The sequence below is a fragment of the Bos mutus genome, chromosome 10 (genome assembly GCF_027580195.1).
Source record: "Bos mutus isolate GX-2022 chromosome 10, NWIPB_WYAK_1.1, whole genome shotgun sequence".
NCBI lineage: Eukaryota > Metazoa > Chordata > Mammalia > Artiodactyla > Bovidae > Bos > Bos mutus.
Window position 1 is genome coordinate 39,522,950 of NC_091626.1, and position 22,172 is coordinate 39,545,121.

The 22,172-nt window shown below is 45.2% G+C and overlaps 1 protein-coding gene across 2 annotated transcripts; it reads left to right on the forward strand.

Moving 5' to 3' along the window:
• Positions 1-2,957: 2,957 nt before the first annotated feature.
• On the forward strand, positions 2,958-6,592 carry OTX2 (orthodenticle homeobox 2). Of its 2 annotated transcripts, none has more exons than XM_014479116.2 (3): positions 2,958-3,054; positions 4,003-4,178; positions 5,972-6,592. In XM_014479116.2, the coding sequence occupies exons 1-3, from the start codon at positions 2,958-2,960 to the stop codon at positions 6,590-6,592; spliced, it is 894 nt and encodes a 297-aa protein (XP_014334602.1). The 2 variants fall into 2 exon arrangements, with proteins under 2 accessions (XP_014334602.1, XP_005898839.1); XM_005898777.2 differs by having other exon boundaries at positions 4,027-4,178.
• The last annotated feature ends 15,580 nt before the right edge of the window (positions 6,593-22,172 follow it).

The window sequence follows — 22,172 nt, forward strand, 5'->3', positions numbered from 1 at the left end:
CTTTCTCTCTCCTGTTCCTCTTGGTCGTCTTCCGAGCCGCAGGCCGGTCGCCAGTCCGCGTAGTTTTGTTTCCTTTCCATCATGCAGAAAATTAATCAGCCCGGACGAGAAGCAGAGCTGAGCCCGGCGGCCTGTAATTAAGGGACGTGTGCCCTTCGGATTATCTCGTTAGTTTATCAAGAAAACATTTATTATAATTAATTCTCGGACGAGGTAATTATTATTGAGCGAGGACACAGCAACTGGTAGATGGGCTCCTTGGAAGATGAAAAAAAAAAAAAAAAAAAAACAGGGGGGAGGTGGGAGGGGGAGCGACAGATTGCACGAATTGACCGTTAGATATAAGGCGGTGCGGCCCGGGGCGGGCAGTGGAGCGGGAGGACCTCGGGCGCCGAGGCTGCGGGACTGCGGGGCAGGGACGCCGCCGGACCGAGTCACTCGCGCCCGGAGGTGTGGGCGCCGAGCGGCTGCGGGGACTCGCCGCGCGGCCGCCGCCCGCTCCTTCTATAGGTAGGAGTTCTCCAGGGGCCACCTCCTGAGCAGTTGTTTTGAGGTTTGTATTTTTGAAAAGGGATTTCTTTTTCCCCTTCCCGGCTCTGCTTAGAGAGGAAGGGAGAAAAGCGTCCCGGCAGGGCTTTGAAAGTTAGATGGAAGGGTCCGAGGCCTCTTCGGAGAGCGCGTACCTAGGCGGGCTGTCGAGAACACGTCGTAGTTTTTGTTTTGTTTCTTTTTCTTTTAAAGATGTATCCCGTAGTAAAGTTGAAAACAGTCTTATGCCAAGAATTTTGGTCGTTTCTCGATGGTAGATCAAAGGAGCTCCGAGAAGGATCTCTGTCCTGGTGCTTTCTGTTTGTAACTGCTTTTTATGCTGGAATGTGCTACTTTGATGTATGATGTATCAGGCATTTTTAATTGGGTGAGAGCTCTACATGGAGAACTCTTCCATATTCCTCATGTGCAGATCCGATATAATTTTAGTTGTTTTCATCTACAGTAGGTCAGGACTTTCCAACATAGTAAGATTGCATTAAACAAGACAGAATTCCAGCTTAGAGGCTATTAAAACCAATACATGACTGTATTTTAAAGCAATAATATTTTCACAGCCTCCAAATAACCGTGTCTTGAGAAGAAAAGATAAAATGTCTTTTTTCCCCCCGGGTAGGAGCAGCTGAATTAGTTTTACTGGTGAGATAACACAAACTCCTACAAGGGCATTTATAAAATTACATTAAGTTAGAGCTAAGAGTCAGACAGGACTGAGCGACTGAACTGAACTGAAGGATGGAAAAGCATGAGTTTTGTGCTATAAACTTAAATCAGGAAGAAGTTGCAGTAACCAAGTTCCATTTATGGAGTTTTGTGTCTTGATCTCTTAAGCAATGTAAATATGAAAACCCAGAGTCCTTAAAACTCAATAGGAACTCTAAGAGGAACTTCTCCTAATCTTATATCCGCCATTTTGAAGCAATCTCTCAGAATGTCAAAGTCGAAAAGTAGAGATCCATGCAGAAGTACCACCTTTTGGGAAAATAGAAGTCAAAATTGCAAACAGCCAGCCTATAAACACTCATTTTTTAATCCCTTTGCTTGGGGGAGTGAGAAAAAACTCATCTGAATAAAGTAAATAACTTTTCTTTTTCTTCCTTTGCCCTCTCTGAGCTCTTTCTCTTATAGGATTTTAGGAAACTTAAAAGGTAGGGAGAAATTCTATTAGTTTCACAACTTTGGTGTTTGTGTATGTACTTTCTGCAAAACTAGAATGTGCAAAAAGGAGCTAGAGTTAACAGGAAACTCTGCTGTAGCTGCTGAAAGCCCAAATGTCGGAAATTTTGCCTCCTGTGGGATCAGCAGACTCCACACATCAAAATCAACATGGGAGCGGCTTGCACTACAAATGCGCACCCTTTCTACTTGCAAATGTGGGAGCCTGTCATTATCTGATTGGTGGGATTCTAACTTTACTTCAGAGTTTCTTGCAAACCCTGTGCCAAACTTGAAGACTTTCTTTGCACTACCTTTAAATATTTGATAGGTGTCGATTAAAAGTTAAATACTTGTTTGTTTAGTTTGAGTTAGATACATATAATCAAGGTTCTCCAAAACCCTAATAAATCTGTTACTTACCTTGAAATCTAATTACCCAGACTACTAATTAGGTGAAAATGATTACTGGAAATGACTTCAAATGTGGAATAATAGTGGTTGAATAGTTTTCTCAAGTTTGCCATTGAGCAAGTTGGTATTTTAGATGTTAAATGCACTGACATTTTAGGTTCGCAGCAGTGGAAAGTGGTAAAAAGCTAAGATAATTAAAATCTGCCTTGGAAAGGCAACAGTCTGGGGAGAGGTAGATTTCTTGAATTGTTTCTTTGTTTCTCACCAATGGCCTTTGTTATCAGCATTATTTATTTAGCCAAAGAGTTCTTTGTCTCTGCAAATGGCCCCAATCAAGTTTTGTTTGAGACAATTAGCTAGTGCCAGCCAAGGAGTCCTATGCAAATGTAGGGATAGGAATGCAATGTGAGCATTTGGAGGCGTGGGGTTTTGTTGGGGGCGGGGGTGGGTGGGTGGGAGGCAGATTGTAATTGCTTTCTTCGGGTCTTTTTTTTTTTTAAGTTTTGGCTGGGGGGTGGGGAAGACAGGTTTATCTGGTCTCTCTTCGTCTCTAGTTCCAGGGCAGCTGGGGGTGGGGTGGGGGGGTGCCCTGCAAGTCCTTTATAAACCTCTGCCTTGTGTACCTCGGGCTCTTTTTTAAGTCAGTGGTGGAACGTGAAAGAGCTGCATCCTACGAAGCGGTAAACCAGCACCTCTGTTTGTTTGTTTACTTTGCCTTAGTTCCACCACTCCAAACCCACCCACCAAGGACTCTGAATCTGTCCAACCCGGGCGAAGCAAGACCTTCCGGCTGGGTCCCCCGGATTTGGGCCGACTTTGCGCCTCCAAACAACCTTAGCATGATGTCTTATCTTAAGCAACCGCCTTATGCAGTCAATGGGCTGAGTCTGACCACTTCGGGCATGGATTTGCTGCACCCCTCGGTGGGCTACCCGGGTAAGTGAGCTCCGCGGCACTCTTGCCCTCTCCTTCCCCACGGCCGCTTCGCGGGGTTATAACACCCTTTCCTCCGGAGCACCGGGGTAGAGGGTCGCGTCGCCCCCGCCCCAGCTCCAGGAGAGGTCCCCGCTGGGTTTTTCTTCCAAGTAGCAGCTCAAAGCCACAGGGCATTTATTGGTGGAGGAGAGGGCAGGGACTTGGGAAAAGGGTGTACATGGATCTACAACGTTTTCAGAAAATCGTATCTTTTTAATTGGAGTGAATGGGGACACATATTGGACTGGGGCAAAGAAGGCTACTGCCCTTGTCATTTGGGCGAGACGCCCCTGCCCATACCTCGAAGTCCAGTTCCTCGGAAGTGCCCTCTTGGCGAAGTCGAGGTCCTCATAAATTCTCCCCGCCAAACCTGCGGCATCTCCTCTGACCTCCAGGCCCTTCATCTCTAATCCCTAGAGGTGTGATTTTTCCGGGGTGTGAGTGTTTTCCTTTCCGATCAGATCTGTTTTGTAAAGTCGTGGTAGAAGGAGAAGTATGAAGTGAAATGTGCCCCCATTTTAAAGATGGAGGAACAAAGACCCCATCAATTTGAGCTGCCGGTCCTCGGGGATCCTTTGACTTGGGAGAATGGAGTTTTTGTGTTGAGGTTTAGGGGTTGATTTTGGAGGGTTCTTGCTTTTTGTCTTTTATTTCATTTTTTCCTTTTTGTTTGCTTTCGAAGGAACGCTCTGATTGGAGCGATCTCCGACGTCAGGGGGAGTGGGGTCTCCCCTGGAAGGGGCCCTGTCTGCCGGAGGAGCCGAGGACGGGGAGGGGGTGGGGAGAACATGGGTAGCGTCCCGGCTGAGCGGATGCAGAGAACCCGGGGAGTGCTGAGATGTGGGGGTGGGGAGAGTCGGACACCCACAGAGACCCCTATGACTGAGAAACTGCTCCCCCACCCTAAAGGGCCCTGGGCTTCTTGTCCCGCAGCCACCCCTCGGAAACAGCGGCGGGAGAGGACGACATTCACCCGAGCGCAGCTAGATGTGCTGGAAGCACTGTTTGCTAAGACCCGATACCCAGACATCTTCATGCGGGAGGAGGTGGCGCTGAAAATCAACTTGCCTGAGTCCAGGGTACAGGTAGGGCAGATGTAGACAGAACCGTCTTTCCTGACCTTGACACCAGCCCACCTCACCCCACCCCCAGTACTGTGTGTGTGGAGGACCCAGGAGAGTTCCAGGTCTCGGAGAGGACCAAAGGAAGGTTTGAAACTAACCGGCTCCATCTGAAGGCAGTGAACTTGTCTCTTCAGGTCCCCTCCTCCTACCCCTTTTTGTCCCTCCTCCCCCACCCAATGCTATAACCAAGGGTCTTCCAGCCTAGGCTGCAAGGTAAGAAGGGTGATTTAGCTGTGATGATAAAGCCTAGTCCTAGAACCCTTGGAGTCAAGGAGACTCACATAGTGTTTTAAAACTTCCCTTCCTCCATTGGAAATCCACCCCTCCCCAACCCCAATTCTCATCTACTTTTAGGGGTAAAAGAAGTTTAGCTCCTGGACAGTTCCAATATTTTTACAATGAAGAAGAGTAAATGGCCTGCTCAAGGTCACATGTCAGTTTGGTGGTAGAAGAAATGACACAATACGAGTGTTTTCTTTGACTTCTTATGGATTGAACAGAATTTGCTAGATCTTAGCCATTCTGCAGATAAAATATCAACATGATATCCCTGTGATAACTACCTTCTCCCCTTTCTCCCCCTTAACTTGACCTTAAGCTGGAGAGGAAAATGAGCTCCCAACTTTCCTGGAATGCAAGTCCCATGTAGATTTCTCTGGGAAGAATTCAAAGTAGGATAGAAGAAGTTTTAGCACCTGTGAGGCTTGAACTAAAGTCTTCACTGAAAGAAAATAAATGGCTCTAAATGGCTGGTGGTTTGTGCTCAGCATTAGGGCATTATTCTCACAGTTAAGACGCCAATATGGAGAGCTCACTCAAGACAACTAAAAACTTTTGCCCAGAAAATGCCCATAGTTTCCCTGATAAACTTTACCCTGATAAAGTTTCCCCCTTGCACACCAAACACAGCTCCTTCATTGCAGAACATGAAAAAGGCTAGTAAAGAGAATTTTGAAAATTACACACAGCGGTGACAAGCCAATGAACACGACACAGAAAACAATCTGTGTGTCGAGTGGCACTACCCTGAAGGAAAAGCCTCAGTCTCAGACTTGAGACTAGAAGAGAAGTTTGGTTTTGAGTTTAAAACAGAGTACATACAATTCACTCCACTTACCATAAGGAAGGTTTTGGCAAATAGTGGCTTTCAGACCTTCCTCAACAGGATCATTTCTCCTGAAAGCTTTCTTTTATGAATCTTTCTAGGAGAGACAAAAAGTAAAGTGATGGAACCAGCCTTCATATTAGCGGTTGCTACCTGGAAGATGGACCATAAAGTGTTTGAATTTAGGCTGTTCTTGTTGGCATGTAACAAAAGAATTGTTTTATCTCATTTCTCCTATGTTCTCATCCAAAAGACACAAACACGTTCTATTCCATTGTGAGAGTGTTCATTTATTATTTAGTTATTTAGTCTACGTTAATTTATTTATTATTATTTAGTCTACGTTTATGTGCGTATTTGAAGGGAAAGATGAAATAGGAAAGTGAGGGGGAGTGTTTTTAGCTATACGATTTGGGTGATTATCTTAAATGTTACTGTTTTGAGCTAGGAGTAAATCAGGGTCAAGTGCTTTTAGATAGAGCCTCCCTGATTTTCTTATAATTCCAGGAGCATATACGAGTTTTCACTGGCAGGAGAGATTGTCCGCTTAGCTCATCTGTCCACCTAGGACAGATTTATAATCTGGGAGCCACTCTTTTCCTTAAGAAATTACTGAAACCATGTTAAAGAAGTTTCTTTCCCTTTCAAGGTATGGTTTAAGAATCGAAGAGCTAAGTGCCGCCAACAGCAGCAGCAACAGCAGAACGGAGGTCAAAACAAAGTGAGACCTGCCAAAAAGAAGACATCTCCTGCCCGGGAAGTGAGTTCAGAGAGTGGAACAAGTGGCCAATTCACTCCCCCCTCTAGCACCTCAGTCCCAGCCATTTCCAGCAGCAGTGCTCCTGTGTCTATCTGGAGCCCAGCTTCCATCTCCCCACTGTCAGATCCCCTGTCCACCTCCTCTTCCTGCATGCAGAGGTCCTATCCCATGACCTATACTCAGGCTTCAGGTTATAGTCAAGGATATGCTGGCTCAACTTCCTACTTTGGGGGCATGGACTGTGGATCTTATTTGACCCCTATGCATCACCAGCTTCCTGGACCAGGGACCACACTCAGTCCCATGGGTACCAATGCAGTCACCAGCCATCTCAATCAGTCCCCAGCTTCTCTTTCCACCCAGGGATATGGAGCTTCAAGCTTGGGTTTTAACTCAACCACTGATTGCTTGGATTATAAGGACCAAACTGCCTCCTGGAAGCTTAACTTCAATGCTGACTGCTTGGATTATAAAGATCAGACATCTTCATGGAAATTCCAGGTTTTGTGAAGACCTGTAGAACCTCTTTTTGTGGGTGATTTTTAAGTATACTGGGCTGGACATTCCAGTTTTAGCCAGGCATTGGTTAAAAGAGTTAGATGGTATGATGTTCAGACTCATCTTCTGATCAATGTCCTGGGAGGCATAGAAGGAAAATGAAAGGCCTTAGCGGGGCCTACCAACCAGCTACCTGAAATGGACAAACCAATCTACTTAATACTTAAGATCCTGTTATAGTTTTAGATCATTGGTTTTCCTGATTCACAAAGTGATCGAAAGCATTCTAGCCATGTGCAACCAAATACCACCAAAAATAAACAAGAAGAACTAAATTGTGAGGGGAAGGAAGGAAGGACATAGCCTTCTTAAGCAGAGGTGTTCCAATGTTTTAGCCAATCCTTGGTTGAATCTTAGGAATGGACAGTGTCTCAAGCTCACTCACGTTTCAAGACCAACTGGTAGTTGGCACTGAAAAACTTTTCAGGGCTGTGTGAATTGTGCGACTGATTGTCCTAGATGCACTACTTTATTTAAAAAATAATGTTCATAAGGAGTCAATATGTAGTTTAAGAGACAATCAGTGTGTGTCTTATATAAATGGTACATCTGTGGTTTTTAATCTGTGCTAGACTTCAAAACTGTGATCTCCTGTTATTGTATGCAACCTTGAACTCCACCTCTGCAGGGGTTCTTCTGTGATTAAATAGGTTATAATTATAAATAAATTCAGAGCAACTGAGTACTTATCTAAAAAGATTACCTTTGGCTGGAGGTGAGCTGCACTGAAACTTTACAACAAAATGTCTCTGGACAAGGAGAGTAAGAGAAGAGAAACAAAAGGACACTAATTCATCATGTAATTTACTGTTGGTAAACCTAGCAGTAAAGAGACATTGGTCAATTGCTCTGACCCTGATGAATTTATAAGCTGAGATCATCGTTGTTTATGCTTGCAGATGTTAACTGGAAAAGTTATATATGCATAAACCTTTCTTCCTGATTTGGCAGATATGTATAATTATATTAAATTGGTTCTAGCACAACATTGGGTCCCGTTTAATTTTATACCACTATTAGTGAATGAGAAGCCCACATTCAGCCACTCCTCCCCAAAATATGTTTTTCTTGGATCAGAGAGGGAATTAACAAACTTTTTTTAATTGGGGGGGTGCTAAATATGAATGACTAAGATATGAATGATTGGTATGTAAACTTTTTGTGACTTTCATTAATACTGCTCTGAAATTGAATATAGAGAGCCTAACAATCAAAACCCCTCCTTGGTTTTCCCTCCCTGCCAGATACCCTAATGATTTCTTAGGCACCTTACTAGTATGTCTTAACATAGATCAATTTTTTAAGCAAGAAGTGACAAACTGTAGTACCTCAGAGAAAATGTGAATGACAAGAATCCCTTGTTTCTATTCTCTTATTTGATTAAGGGATTTTTTTTTTTAAGTTCCAAAAAAAATCTGAGGTAAACATGAGAGGGAATGTAATCAGAATCTGAAAGCAATTCAGGCAGAAATGATTTCTGAACAAAAGAGTTTCAGAAAAGTTCTAAAACGTATAATTTCAGTACTTGAACATAAGGTACTCTGGTCTTTTTTTTTTTTTTTTTTTAAAGAAAGTGCTAAAGGGGAAAAAAAAAGTCCCTTCTGGCTATACCTGCATTTTGTAAACCAAGCATGAGAAAAGACCAATGGGCCAATGATTATGGTGCTCCTCAGATAAAAGCAATATTTAATTTCATTTTACACTCGTTATGCTCTTAAGTTTGACCAAAATGAAGTGACTCTTGACTGTAACTTTTTGAAAATGAACATTAGCAGTTGCAACCATTTTGTTTTCTAATTTTCCCTGACTGCGCATGCTCTCTGGAGCCCTTACATGATCTTGTTTAATAATTGTTTTTGTTTTGCTGCTAAAGGAAATGGAATAGTTTACAGTCAACAAGTGAGGCACAACTCAATGGCAAGATTTTCCAGTTCTTACTGATAATATTCACCCTACCATAGTTTACACTGGAGTGAGATTGGGGTAGGGGGAGAAGACACCAACATGAATCCTTAATATAGTCCAGATACTGGGTCCTATTCTCCCAGATTTTCTCATGCAGCAGTAAAGCAGACCCAAAATCACTTCTCACACTGCCTTAGGTTTTCAGAATGCCCCACAAAGGGACAGAAAAGAGCACCGCCCTCTCGCCCCAAAAAAACAATAACGACGACAAATAGCCGAGTACTCGGCAAATAAATGCAGTTGGGTTTCTCTCCCGGTAGTTTAAAAAAGGAGGAAGTCAGAAAAAGGCGCTGAGCCCCCTCTGAAACTAATTTTTCCATCACCTTTGCACAACTCCGTTTAACAGACCACGGAGTTAAATCCCTTTGAATTGACGGTGAAGTAGCAATGAATTCCCCATGACCACAGGCAAGAGAGGGAGGGTCTGGGAGGCGGGCAGCTAGCGCGGGCTCCTTCGTCCAGAGTTCTGGTCACCGCGCCCAGCCAAGACCCGGCTTAATAAAGTTGGTACCGAAATGATGCCACCCTCCACAGGCGTCAGGGAGCTATTTCAACTGTCTGGAGACCAACAAAGACTTGGACGTTGATGTAATCTTCGTTTTGAGGGGTGCAGGTGGGTGGGCTAGTTTGCTTTACAAAGATCTGTAGTCCCAAATCTTTATCTTTCCCGCAAAGATTCTGGGCCCTTTGTATTTCACCTTGGGAGTGTTTCGCCCCTTCAAAGATAAGAAGAGAAATCCAATCAAGTCAATTAAGTCCCGGCTTTCGAAACGTCGGAGTTTGAGATAATGGTCAGTTTCCTCCACCCCACCCCACCCCACCCCACCCCCATCGCTTCCCTCTAATCTCGCCTTTTCTGCGGCTCTGCCCACCCTCAACCCCGGAGGCCCGCGCGGGACTCCGAGGACTTGGCGGCGAGGCGGCACTGGAACCGAGTCCACGGCGAGTTTTCAGGGTTGCGGTTTCTAAGTCTCGATGCCCGGATCGGAGTTAGCCGGGAAGAGCACTCCCATCTCTGTCCCGGGGGCCCGCGGCGCAAGTGGCTATCCAGGCTGGCGCCGCCCTCTGGGCCCCGCTCGGCCCTGCAGGCCGGGCTGGGGCGGCCTTTGGGGCGCTCGTCCTCCGGCGTCCCCTCTCTCTGGGCTGGCTCCGGCTCTGGTCGCAACCTCGGCCGAGCCGCAGCCCACCTCACGACCCGGTCCTCAGGCCTCCCTCGCGGCTTCGGGCGCTGTGGGTTGCGGGGAGACTCGTGTACCGCCGGCGCCGGGAGGAGCGCTCCTTGAGCCCTTCGGGGTCAGCCGTGGGCCTGGGCGCACCTGGCCCGTGACTTCACTGCCTGGCTGAGTTCGGTGGGCGGACGGACTTCGGGTGCGTGTGTGTGGCCAGGCCCGGAGACTAACGCCCGGAGCTAGAAGGAACGGAAGCCAAGGCCGAAGGAGAAGAGGGCGATCTGGGCCTGAGGGGCCCGGGAGAGGGGGCCAGAGAGGAGAAGACGGCGCGGCGGGGCCCTCGGCCTCTCGCCGTCCTCGCCCCCTCCCTGGGAGGAAGCACCGCAGACTGCTGGGTCTCCCACTGGGGGTGAAGGGCGAGGCAGCCGCCGCCGCCACAGCGGGGACTCCCGCCGCGCCTTGGGCCTCGGGTGTCCTGAGCAGACGTGGCGCCGAGGTGGGGTCCAGCTGAGCCTGCCTGGGGCCCCAGGGATCCTCCAGGAAAGTTTGGGGCTTGGGCTAGTGGGTCTGGGTGAGTTCTGCCCTGCCTGGGGCTCCTCGGCTCTGAGCTGAGCCTTTCAGGGGGAAGCCTGTGGGACTCACGGTTACCCTTGGCGCAACCCTTTTCTCCGACGTCTCTAGATTTCCTCTTTAAACCAGATATCCTGACTTCGTTTTTAGACCCGGCGCAGCACTCAACTGCCCTTAAGGCCGGAGGCCAGTTCTGGGAGAAGAAAACCTTGCCTCTGGCGTCCCAGACAGCTCCGGGTGGCCCGTTCCGGTTACCTGCAGCGCAGGGCCGCAGAGCTGCTCCCGCCTCCACTTAACCAGAAGCCGGCGCTCGGGCGATCGGCCCCGGCGCGCGCACCGCAGGTTTGAACCCGCGTCTAACACCCGCTTGAAAACCTCACTGTTGTTACCCGGACAAAGCTGTAACCCAAAACCAGGCGTTCCAGTGTGAGGTGGTGATTTATTGCGTACAGAGGCGTGTTTTAATCATGCAAAGGAGAAACACAAAGGAATCGGGCCGGAGAGAGGCGCATCCCACAAAAATGGAAGCTGAAGTCTTAGAAAATCACTAAAATGCGGAGACGCAGGGTCAGTTTCAGCCCTGACCCCGGCTTGCTTCACGCCTTCCTCCAAAACCTTTACGTAGAACAGCTGTCTGGTACCACAAAGGGTCCACGCCCCCCGTCACGCATCTGCATGCCCAGATCTGCGACCAGAGTCTTGAACACTTCTTTTTCTTCTCTTCAACGGCCAGAACCCTGTCAGCGCAGCGTGCCCTGATAAAACCTGATTCCTCCAGTTGCCCCATTTGCGCCCTTAGGTTAGCATGATATAAAAGACGGGGAGCCCCTGGGACGTTCCCCTGGGATGGAGAGAGCAAAACCCCAAACAAAACCCACCCCGATGTTTTTCCGTATTAGGCTCTGAAACGGCACAGATTATGGGATTTGTCTCGGACAGAATTAACACTACATGTGAAACCATAGTGCTCCTGGTGCATTGAGACACATTGTATACCATTGCTTGAAGCATCTCTTCTAAACTGCCTGTTAATAGCAACACGAGGCCTTAAAATAATAAGTGGGTTTTCGGTTTTAACCTGATTAAAATGAAATTTCGACACTGTAAAGGGCAGTTTTTCTGGTGGAAGCAGTTCGAAGGAAACGGAACCCATCACAGGGCTAGAGGAAGCTTTTGTATGGGGAAATGGCTGGAGAGGAGAAGGAAGCAGGCATGCATTTAAAAGGGCTTCCCCTATGCAGTGGTCCCCACAAGCCAGGGAGGTGCCCCCAGTTCTAAAGAGAATTAGCCAGATTTCCTCTCTTGCAAGCAGTGTGCTTTATATTTAAAAACCAACCCACTGTTGACTGCAAACAAACAATAAGTAAGTTCAAATAAAGGAGCCCTACCAGGTCCAACCCATTTGGTCAAAGATAACTGCAGGTGCCACAGAGGCCAGGCTATCACTAGGGGGAGGGTCAGCTTCGAATTTTGTTTTTCTCCTAGAGGGAAAGTTGAAGTGCATGAGGTCTGTGACTCTCTTTTATTCCTTAATCTTCCCCATCCTTTACCTTCAATTCTCAGTGGAAGGAAAACAACAAAGGGGGAATGCCATAGCAAATATAATACTAAGTGGCCAAAGTTTGAATTCACTTCTGTTTCAGCACCACAAGGGGGGAAAAAAGCTATCCCAGAATCAAATGGAATCCTCTGTCCACCTCTCCAGTGTCCTAGACTTAGTTTGCCTACTTAGGAGTGGGAATGTGGTCTTTTGGCTAAAAATAGGCTTGTTAACCTCCTTGACATTACTAGAAAACCTTTCCTGCAGAAGACTTGAAAAATAAGATGAGAGTGTTTAGCACCTATACAATTGCCTTTTTGTTTTTCCCCTTTGAACTGCCCATGATGGGACCAGCAAATCCCACAGAAGCAGTAGACTCTGCACCCCGCGGGTCTGTTCACCCTCCAACCCCGGTCCCCGAGTTAAAGGCCAGAAAATGTCCCATAGAGACAGCGATTGGGTGGAGCGAAGTCTCCCCCTTAGGCCCTGCCTCCAACCTCTCAACTGGAATCTCCAGAGGCCTCAAGCTACTCTGAAAATCACTCATAGCAGCCTCCAGTTGTTAAAATCTGTTCCTAGAGCCAATAGTCACATTTTAGGCTCCTGGGCCATTAACAAAAATCGCCTTAACATTCAAATGGCTCTAAAATGCGTTGATAGAGGATTACTGGGCCTAATGGACGTCGTGTGTGATAACATGGCCCCTCAGCAGCGAGGTTCTGGAGTGGATGTCCGACCACAGCTACCTGATTATCAGCTTACAGCCAAACCTCTTCTTAGCAGCGATGCTCTTAAGAAGCGTTCTTCCGCAGAGCCGAGAGGGAGACTTCTGTGTTCTTCATTTAACCGTATTTAACTACCGCATAGTGCTCTGGAAACCAGAGGGGAAAACTTGCCTGGAGGCTTTAGGTCAACCTCAGAAGTTAAGAGGGGCGGGTCCCAGCCACTGCCCCTCCCATCCCGGCTATTAAGGGAGCGAAGGCCGAAAAGCTGTGGCCGGGGCAGATCGAGGGCCTTGCCTGAGATTTGGGTTTGCCCTAAATCTGGGGCTTCCTCCGCGGGACTCTTAGAGCCGCCTCAGAGCAGAGCTTGTGAAGAGGCTGCCTGGCTAGCTCCGACAAGGCCTGCGGCGTCCCGAACACTCGCGGAGCTCCCCTCTTCTGCAGACCGCGGGGAAGTTTTCCGGCCAGGACGCGAGCAGCCGACTGCTCTAAGGACGCCCTGGCAGCGGCCGCGGCGCCAGGGAGGGAGGGGGTTCCCGGGTTTCAACGAAAACAAGTGGCAAGTGCATTGCGTTCCCATTCTCCAGCCCCACCTTTCACCCCGCAAACTAAGCGGAAGACCCCAAAAAAGCAGGGCCTTCGGGCATTGCAACACCCGGGCATTGCCCCAGGGGCCTCCCCTCCCTGCGCACCGTCCCCAGGCTAAGGTCATTTGGCGAGGCCGGAGAGAGTACCAGGGGAGGCCAGGAGTTACTAGAGTGGCTGAGAGGTAGCCTACGGATCAAGCTGCCTGGGATATCAAGATCACGACCCCCCGGCCCCCGCAACCCATGCAGCCGACGGGCACCAGCCCAGGAAGTGGGCCTCGAACCCACAGCGCCCCAGCCATGCTCCAGGTCACACGTGGTGCCGCCGGATCCCCTGCGGAGTGGTAGACTGTGGGTCACACCCACCTGGCAGAGGCGAGGCTTGGTCCGCAGAGCATTGTGCTTCCTTGCGGAAGCGGGGAAGACCCAGGAGCCTGCGATCCGCGTGCTCTTCTTTCTCCAACCGCATCCATGGTCTTCACGAGGATCTGATGGGGGTGTGATGTAAGGACGCCGGGAGAGTCCCCTCAGTCAAGGGCGCATCGCGCACAAATGGCAGCAGAAGTCTCTTTGCGCCCACGTCGCCGTTGACCCATCAAAATCATTGCCCCCCACCCCCACCCCAGCCCCTCGCCGTCCTTATGTCGTGGGCGCTCTTCTCACCTCGTGCCTTGACCGCAGCCCCACGCTGGGCTGGCTCCGAAGTCCACACTTCCTCTCTCAAGCTTCTTGTGGTGAAAGATGCAAGAACTGAAACAGGCTTGTCCTTAGAGCTCGCGACCTGGCATAACCCCTGTCTACCGCGCCGGGCCTGAGCTAGGAGCCGGGAACCGAGTGTGCAGGGCCACGAGGTATAGCCGGCACCATCCCGGGTCCCCAAGCAAGTGCACCCACCCGAGCCCCGAGAGCTTGGGCAGCCGGCTGGCAGCGGCTTCCGGTTCCAACTTACGGCCTTGCCAGCTGGTGAGTGGAGTGGCCACTCGTGCTAGGGCGCTATGGTACGTTTTGACGACTGACTGACAAAATCACCTAAAATGAATTTTGAGATAGTTGTGAAGACCAAGGATGCACATGTAAAGGACTCCCCCGAGTCCTTCTTGGCCACTAATCTAAAAAATTTTATAACTTTTGAGTTATGTTTGGTTAGGAATTTCAGCCATTTTTACTGCTGTGGAAGTGGTAAGGATTTTTTTTTTTTTTAAATGGTAGGCAGATACTTGGGGCACTTATATATATTTATATGTGTAATATAGAAATTACACATATATACATGTGTATTACATATATGTCTAAAGTGAAATTAGGTTATTTTGGAAATAATCACATTTTAGAATTTTAAATTAATCCAAGTCTCTAATTTAAATTTATTTTTCAGTAGATCTTGCTGATTAAGTGGATTCTATTTTTAATTTGGGGGAAGGAAATGGCAACCCACTCCAGTATTCTTGCCTGGAAAAACCCATGGACAGGGGAGCTTGGCCAGCTACAGTTCATGGGGTTGCAAGAGTCAGACAGGACCTAGTGACTGAACAACAACAAAAGTTTTAAATTTTAGTCTGAGTTGGCCACTTCAAGTTTTAGAAGGCTAACAAAGACTCAATCTGTTTGATAATTAACTTTTAGCAAAATCATGGCCTTGTTTGGTCTTAAAATTGGACATACTCTAAAGCTCTCTAATTTTGAGATTGAGAAAACTTGGTACAAACATGTATTCACCATTTTGATACAAACATGTATTCACCATTTTCAAGGACAAATAATTGGCCTGATTAAACCAATAATCTTGATTTCTGCCCATTTTAAGAGAGCACATTGCTTTCTTTCTCTCTCTCTTTTTTTTTATTTTGCTTTTCTTCATATGTATTGATAAAGATGCAAAGTATGTACTCTTACTTGAAGTTGCCTGAGATGATATCTTTTTCAGAAATTCTTTTTAAAAAATATTTATTTATTTGGCTGGACCAGGTCTTAGTTGCAGCATGTGGGATGTAATTCCCTGACCAGGGATAGAACCTGGGCCCCCTGCATTGGGAGCACAGAGTCTTAGCCACTGCACCACCAGGAAAGTCCCTTCCGAAATTCTTACCCCTGTGTTTCAGGTATCCTTTTGGGGATGGTTGTTTGTGAATAGATTTTAGAGGATGTTAACTCAATTGTACAAAAATTTCTTTGGTTTGTGTAACTGTATTTTTTTTTTTTTAATTCCTGGACAGAAGATCTATAGCTTTCACCAGATTCATAGAAGGGTTTGTTGTTGTTTAGTTGTTAAGTCGTACTTCCAGCTCTTTTGTGAGCCTGTGGACTGTAGCCCATCAGGCTCTTCTATCCTTGGGATTTCCCAGGCAAGAATACTGGAGTGGGTTGACTTCCTCCAACCCACGAATGGAAACTATGTCTCTTGCTTGACAGGTGGACTCTTTACCACTGAGTCAACTGGGAAGCACAAAAGGGTTTGTAAAAACTCCAAATTAAGAGCCATTGGTTTTTATAGGTTGTGAATGAAGGGTAAATTTGGTAACAAAAAAGGTGACAGTCCTGTAAAATTTGACTCTACCCTTGACTTTCAGAAACCTTTAATTTTCTTTAAACAAAATAATCTTAAAAGTCCCTTTATTTCTAAATTCTACCTAGTTAGGCCCAGTTTGAATTATTGTTCATGTGTCTGTTTAGGTATAACACATTAAATTAATGAATGAAGTAGCCAAGATTTATTCTAATAGTATTTTGCATGAAATGTCAAGTAGAAAATTGAAGCAAATATTTTAATGATTCAGATCCAAAAGACTTTTTAATCAAAACAATCAACAATAATAAGATATTTTCTGACTCTGATTAAATATTTCAGGAAATTTAATGTGAATTTGTTCTTTGTCTTTCTCTCTCTCAGTCAGCCAGTTCAGTTGCTCAGTCGTGTCTGACTTTTGTGACCCCATGGATTGCAGCACACCAAGCTTCTTGGTCCATCACCAACTCCCGGAGCTTGCTCTAACTCATGCCCATCTCTCTGCAAATACTTAAATGTGTGTGCATATTCCAACCATGCCCAGGTTCCCATATTTTTCTGTTGAAAAGTTTTTCATTTTCAAGCTTGACAACTGTCAAACATGGACAACACAATAGATAAGGGAGGTGTAGGACCTTCTGACTGAGTCAGAAGGAGGGCATGACTATACTATCCAGGAGAGGAATTCAAGATCAGATGGTATAATCACCTCTAGGGGACCCAGGATAGAATTTAAATTAAATACTTAGAGGCCTTTCTTCTGGAATAGCAGATCTTGCCCACTTTCCCCACTTAGAACTCCCCAGCTTACTTTAAACTTTGTCTGAGAGGATATCTTCCATTAATGCAAGAAGAAGTATAATCTACGGTTTATTTAGCATTTGATCTTTGCACAGAGGCTTCCATTTAGAGGAACCATTGCAGCTAAGATTTGGATCTGGTCCATCAAATAGCCTGAACCGGGCGACCTCAGGCAAGTAGACGCAAGATACTAGCAATTTGTTTCATATCAGCTCCCAAGCCATCACCAGATGATAACAACCGTTGGACACCGTTAATCTCTGCTTGACTCAAACTGGTGACCGCGAGGTGAAAGGCAGGGCGTTATCTCTGAGCAATTCGTGTGGCCTTCCACAGATTGCCAGTTGGGCCAATACAATTGAAGCCTCTTCTCCAGTGGTTACTTTAAAAAATTCATATCCAAAGTCTTTGGTCTTTGTTGGACTAGAAGGTAGGAGGGCTTTATCAATGAAAATGCCCGAGGGCCAAGATGTAGGAGCTTAGAATCCAATAAAAATTAGAAAGGTTGAAAAGGTAACCTTGTGTGTTCCCAGCCCAATAAACTTTGAACAACACTGCTGTAACTATGACTAGAAAAAGCCTCTGGAAATGAATGTTTTTGCCAAACAATAGAGGGACTATGCACTGTAAACAAAAGGCAATGCTCTATGTAGAATTGGTTTCCTTGTTTTGAAAATGGCGTTTATTTTGCCGTCTCTAATATGGTCAGTTCAGATCACCATATATTAACCTGGTATCAGTTCAGGGCTAGAAAGGAGAGTGGAAGTAGGCAGCCGTGGAGAATAAAGGAAAGGGGTGTACTGAAAACAAAAGCTGTCCTGTGTGTTGATGCCCAGAGGGGGTTGGCTAAATGACCTGCAGGGAAAATAAAACTACTACTATTTAAACTTCCAAATGTGTAGAGGGAAGAGTAGGAGCCTCATGTTCCAGTGTACTCAGCTCTAGCTGAAGTCATAAAAACCTGCCATTACTACTTTGTGGAATTATTCTGCCCCCTGCTACTCTAATATACTAATTGTAATGATTCTGTTTGATTTTGATTTTGTTAGATGGCTCTAGAGAGAATTGACAGATTTTTTTTAAAAAATGGAGAGGTTTCAAAAATACTGCAGCTATTTTAATAATATGTTTTTTAAGGTCCAAGTATTGGAAGTTGGATCATTGGATCATTGATGGTAAAAGTAAAACCAAATTGTTTTAGGTATTTTTAGCAAGAAGTTCCTTTGGACAGGATCAAAGATCAGCTTGATTTATGCAGAACTTCAGTTATCAGCAAACAGTGTCCCAGAAGCATCTCGCTATATTGTTCCATAACTTCATTCCTACACTATTTGTTTGCTGCCCTATCTTTTTAATTAACTGGTATTTGCAAACCCTATTGTGTTGTTTGGTAACTTCTCCTCAAAATGATACACTAAATAAACCTAAGCTATAAATGCTAATCAGAGGATGAGTGCATTGTATACATTTGGTAAAGGGACAACCCTTAGAAAGATTTATGTATTGGCTGTGGTGAGTGTTGCTGTACGTGGGCTTTCTCTAGCTGTGGCGAGCAGGCGCTAGTCCTCACTGCGGTGTGCAGTCTTCTCATTGCCATGGCTTCTCTTGCTGTAGAGCCCAGGGTCTAGGGTACACAGCCTTCAGCAGTTGCAGCATGTGGGCTCAGTGGTTTTGGTGTACGGGCTTAGTTGCTCCGTGGCATATGGGATCTTCCCAAACCAGGGATCAAACGGTGTCCCTTGCATTGCAAGCTGGATCCTTAACCGCTGGACCACCAGTCACTGATGGCTAAAGTGGTGCATTTTCTAATATTGGGCAGTTGCCTAATTGATTTTGGGGAAATAAGACAGAAGATTAAAAAATGAAGGGTTGTTACTGCTTAAGATTGGCCTCAGCTCTAGTGTCTTAATGATATAATGTTCAGAAAGCATAAAGAGAGTCACAACATTTGCCTGGTCAGACAAGAGTCAAACTCATGTTCAGAGTATTTGCAAGGGCTTACAATTTCAGGACTATTTTTCTTAAGTATTTGTCTGCTCCATGAAGGGGTCTGGATAGAGTCGAAAACCTTAAAGAGGGAGAGTCTAGGCTTTTGTTCTCTTGCTTAATGCTGCCACTTCTTCAAGATGATGATGGTGAAGAGGGGATCAGTCTCCCTAATTTTAATGGGACATTTGCGTATGTCTTAAATCAATAAGCAGAGCGTTGGACTGGGTGATTTACTCAGCCTTTGAAAGATCTATCCAAAGTGGCAAATTTACCAGTTTTTATTGTAGGCCTTGAACTTTTACATCCATGTTGTCCATTGATAACTTGAGTGGATTTGGTGCTAAGGAATGTCTATAACTTCCCGTGTGGACGTGCTCATCTTGTCTGAATACTTTTAGCTTTTTCTGAGCTTTGCTTAATTTTATCCCAACTTCATATACAAATTACATCGTGGTTTTTGCCTATATTTCTAGCTCTTTTAAGAACTTCCCTTGTGGCTCAGGTGGTAAAGCATCTGTCTACAATGTGGGAGACCTGGGTTCGATCCCTGGGTTGGGAAGATTCCCCTGGAGAAGGAAATGGCAATCCACTCCAGTACTATTGCCTGGAAAATCCCATGGACAGAGGAGCCTGGTAAGCTACAGTCCATGGGGTTGCATAGAGTCGGACACGACTGAGCAACTTCACTTCACTAGCTCTCTTAACATTGTGGAAAACCTCATACAACATTATTTAATAAGGAGATATAACTTCCAGGTGCCTTAGAAAACGTAAGTTAGTATGTGCTTTTCATTATTTGAGAAATTCGCCCCTAGCTTCGCCAGAGGAGCAGTTAAGGATAGCAGTGAAGCATTTAGGCTTTAGAGTTGAATTGTTTGGGTTTGAATTCAAGCTCCTCTATGATGGTATTTGTAGATATTTGTCCTTATGAAGATAATTTAACCCCTCTGCGCCCTAGTGTCCTCATCTGTAAAACAGGAAAAATAATAGTTTATATTTTCCCAGTTGCTATGGCCATTGAAGCACTTAGCTCAATAAGTGCTCAGTCCATGCTCTTTGTTATTATTGTCACCATTATTGTCATTGTCATTGTAGTCAGTCACTGGCCATCAGAGTTTAGTCAGAGACGCATCCTGTTAAAAGGATGTACTGTACTCATCCTTTAAATGTACTGTACAGGATTGACTGTATTCATCCTGTTAAAAGGACAGGATCACAGATGTAACATGAAGAATGCAAGAGCAGTGAGTATATAATAGTGTATAATATGTGTCAAACTATATGTTTTATGTAACTTCATAGATTAAATTATTTTGTATTCTGTTTGCATTTATCATGAAGAGTCTATATTTTTTTTGTTCAGCATTGGTAGAAACCATAAGGATTTTGAACTCTGCAAATATGTTTGGAAAGAAGGAAATAAGAACGAAGGGATTTTACAAGGGGATCAAGGGGTAATGAGACAATGTATTTGGTGGCTCAGCATGCAGGATCTTAGTTCCCCTATTAGGGATTGAACCCATGCCCCCTGTAGTAGAAACATGGAGTCCTAACCACTGGACTGCCAGGGAATTTTCAACCCTACTATCTTAAAATCATACCTCTGGTCCTCTCCATATAAGAGTTAAAGTCTTTATTCATCACTGCAAGTGGTTTTTTCCTGGCTCCAAGCACTCTGAACAACAAACTGTTCTTGCTTTAGTTAAGAATGATACTGGCCTCTTTATTCGCATGTAATGTAGGTTAGTTCATTCTGTGGGCAATGTTTATTACCTCCTCCCCATCTCTGAAAACACTGTCAACGTACACTTTTAATTTTCTTTTAGATGTGGCTTAAATAGGGCTGTCATTGCATTTCACGTTTCCTGCCTTATCAATTGGCATTGAACAGAAAGAGTGAGGTGAAGTAATTTAGTAATGAAGTAATAAAGACCTTGTAAATTGGGCTCTTGGTTTAAAAACAGAAGTAAGAGGAAAATTGAGAATAAAAAGACTTTATGCAAATCTACTAGTATGGATGATGGCAGAAGGAGAAGAGAACAGGGTAATGAAATTTGTTCAAATGAATTTACTGAAGATGGCAATTCAGCTCTCTAAGGAATTGCAGGTAAAATGAGTAAGTGGCTAGAGGGACTGATGTCTCAAGAAAGCCTGAATAGGCAAAATGGACCATATTTGCAAAGAGTGAAATTTTAGTCATCAGCTTTCACAGTGCTTCAGCACACACCATGCAAGCAATTTGTTTAAGGTTGCAAAATGAAAACGTGTCTCTGAGAGCATGGATAAGGAGGCAAGACCTTTGTGATGTCTTACAGTGGAACAAAGACCTGACAACTGCCTGCAAGTGCCTGAAAAGGTATCACCCATCAGACAGGCAGAAGAATCGTCCAGCAGGCTAATTTGGAGTAAATTGATGGAAACAGGAAATCTGTCAGTGATGGGAAACTTTCCCAAGCTATGGGAAAGTTCTTCCAGGGAAATGGCACCATCTTCAGTTTAGAACATTTAAAGCTAGAGAAGGAAGAACTTCTTGGACTTAAATCTCAGGAACTGTCCAGCACTAGTAGAGGGCTGGAGTTGCTGCCAAATGACCTATTAGGTTCTATGAGTTTCCCTCTACGATGTATCTAACTATATGCTTATTTAACACCAAATGTATTTTTTTCAGTTCTTTTGACAGTTCTAATACTAATATTATTACTGCCAAAGAGATTTTTGTAGGTTAATTTAGATTTGCATTTGTTCTACAAGGAAATGTAATTATTTACTGAGTCAGCATTTGCCTTGAAGACATTTCAACTATGACCTCTTCAGGAATTTCAAAGAATAACCAAGCTCATTGTCATTTCTCATGCTTGCTCTAAATTTCGCCAAACAGCACTAACTGCATTATTAACAAATTACATGACAAATAAAATCATAATGTTTTTCTGGTTTCAGAGACATTAAAATGGATGTTAGAATGGCCATAGGAAAGGATTCTCAGATGTCAAATTGATGTAAAATTAAGTTTCTGCTTAAAATTTCATTAGGATTTAAGAAAACTGGGACCATTATAAAGATGTATTTATTCATTCAGTGAATATTTGAGGGTCTTCTTTTTATTAGACATTCTCCTAGGTTTGAAACACAAGGTTTCGGCTCCTGTGGAGCTCACATTCGTGTTTATGAGAGAACACATTTATAGGTGGTCATTACAGGAGACAGAAGCTTCAGAGTTAAAGGGGAAACACTGCTGGGTTTAAAGATGTATGGACGGACTTCTCTGGTGGTCCGGTGGTGAAGAATTCACCTTCCAATGCAGGGGACGTGGTCAATCCCTGGTCAGGGAACTAAGATCCCACATGCCACAGGGCAACTGAACCCGCACATCATAACTAGGGAGCCTGCACACCGCAACTGGAGAAGACTATGCCACGAGGAAGACCCAGCACAGCCAAAAAAAAAGTGTGGAAACTTCTAAGTGACATTGTTAGTTTAATAACTTTCAAGAATGAAAGTACTTTCCCCACTCCTTCCCGCTGCTGCTGCTGCTAAGTCACTTCAGTCGTGTCCGACTCTGTGCAACCCCATAGACGGCAGCCCACCAAGCTCCCCCGTCCCTGGGATTCTCCAGGCAAGAACGCTGGAGTGGGTTGCCATTTCCTTCCCGCTAAACATACTCAAATAGAATTTAGATGTTCCAG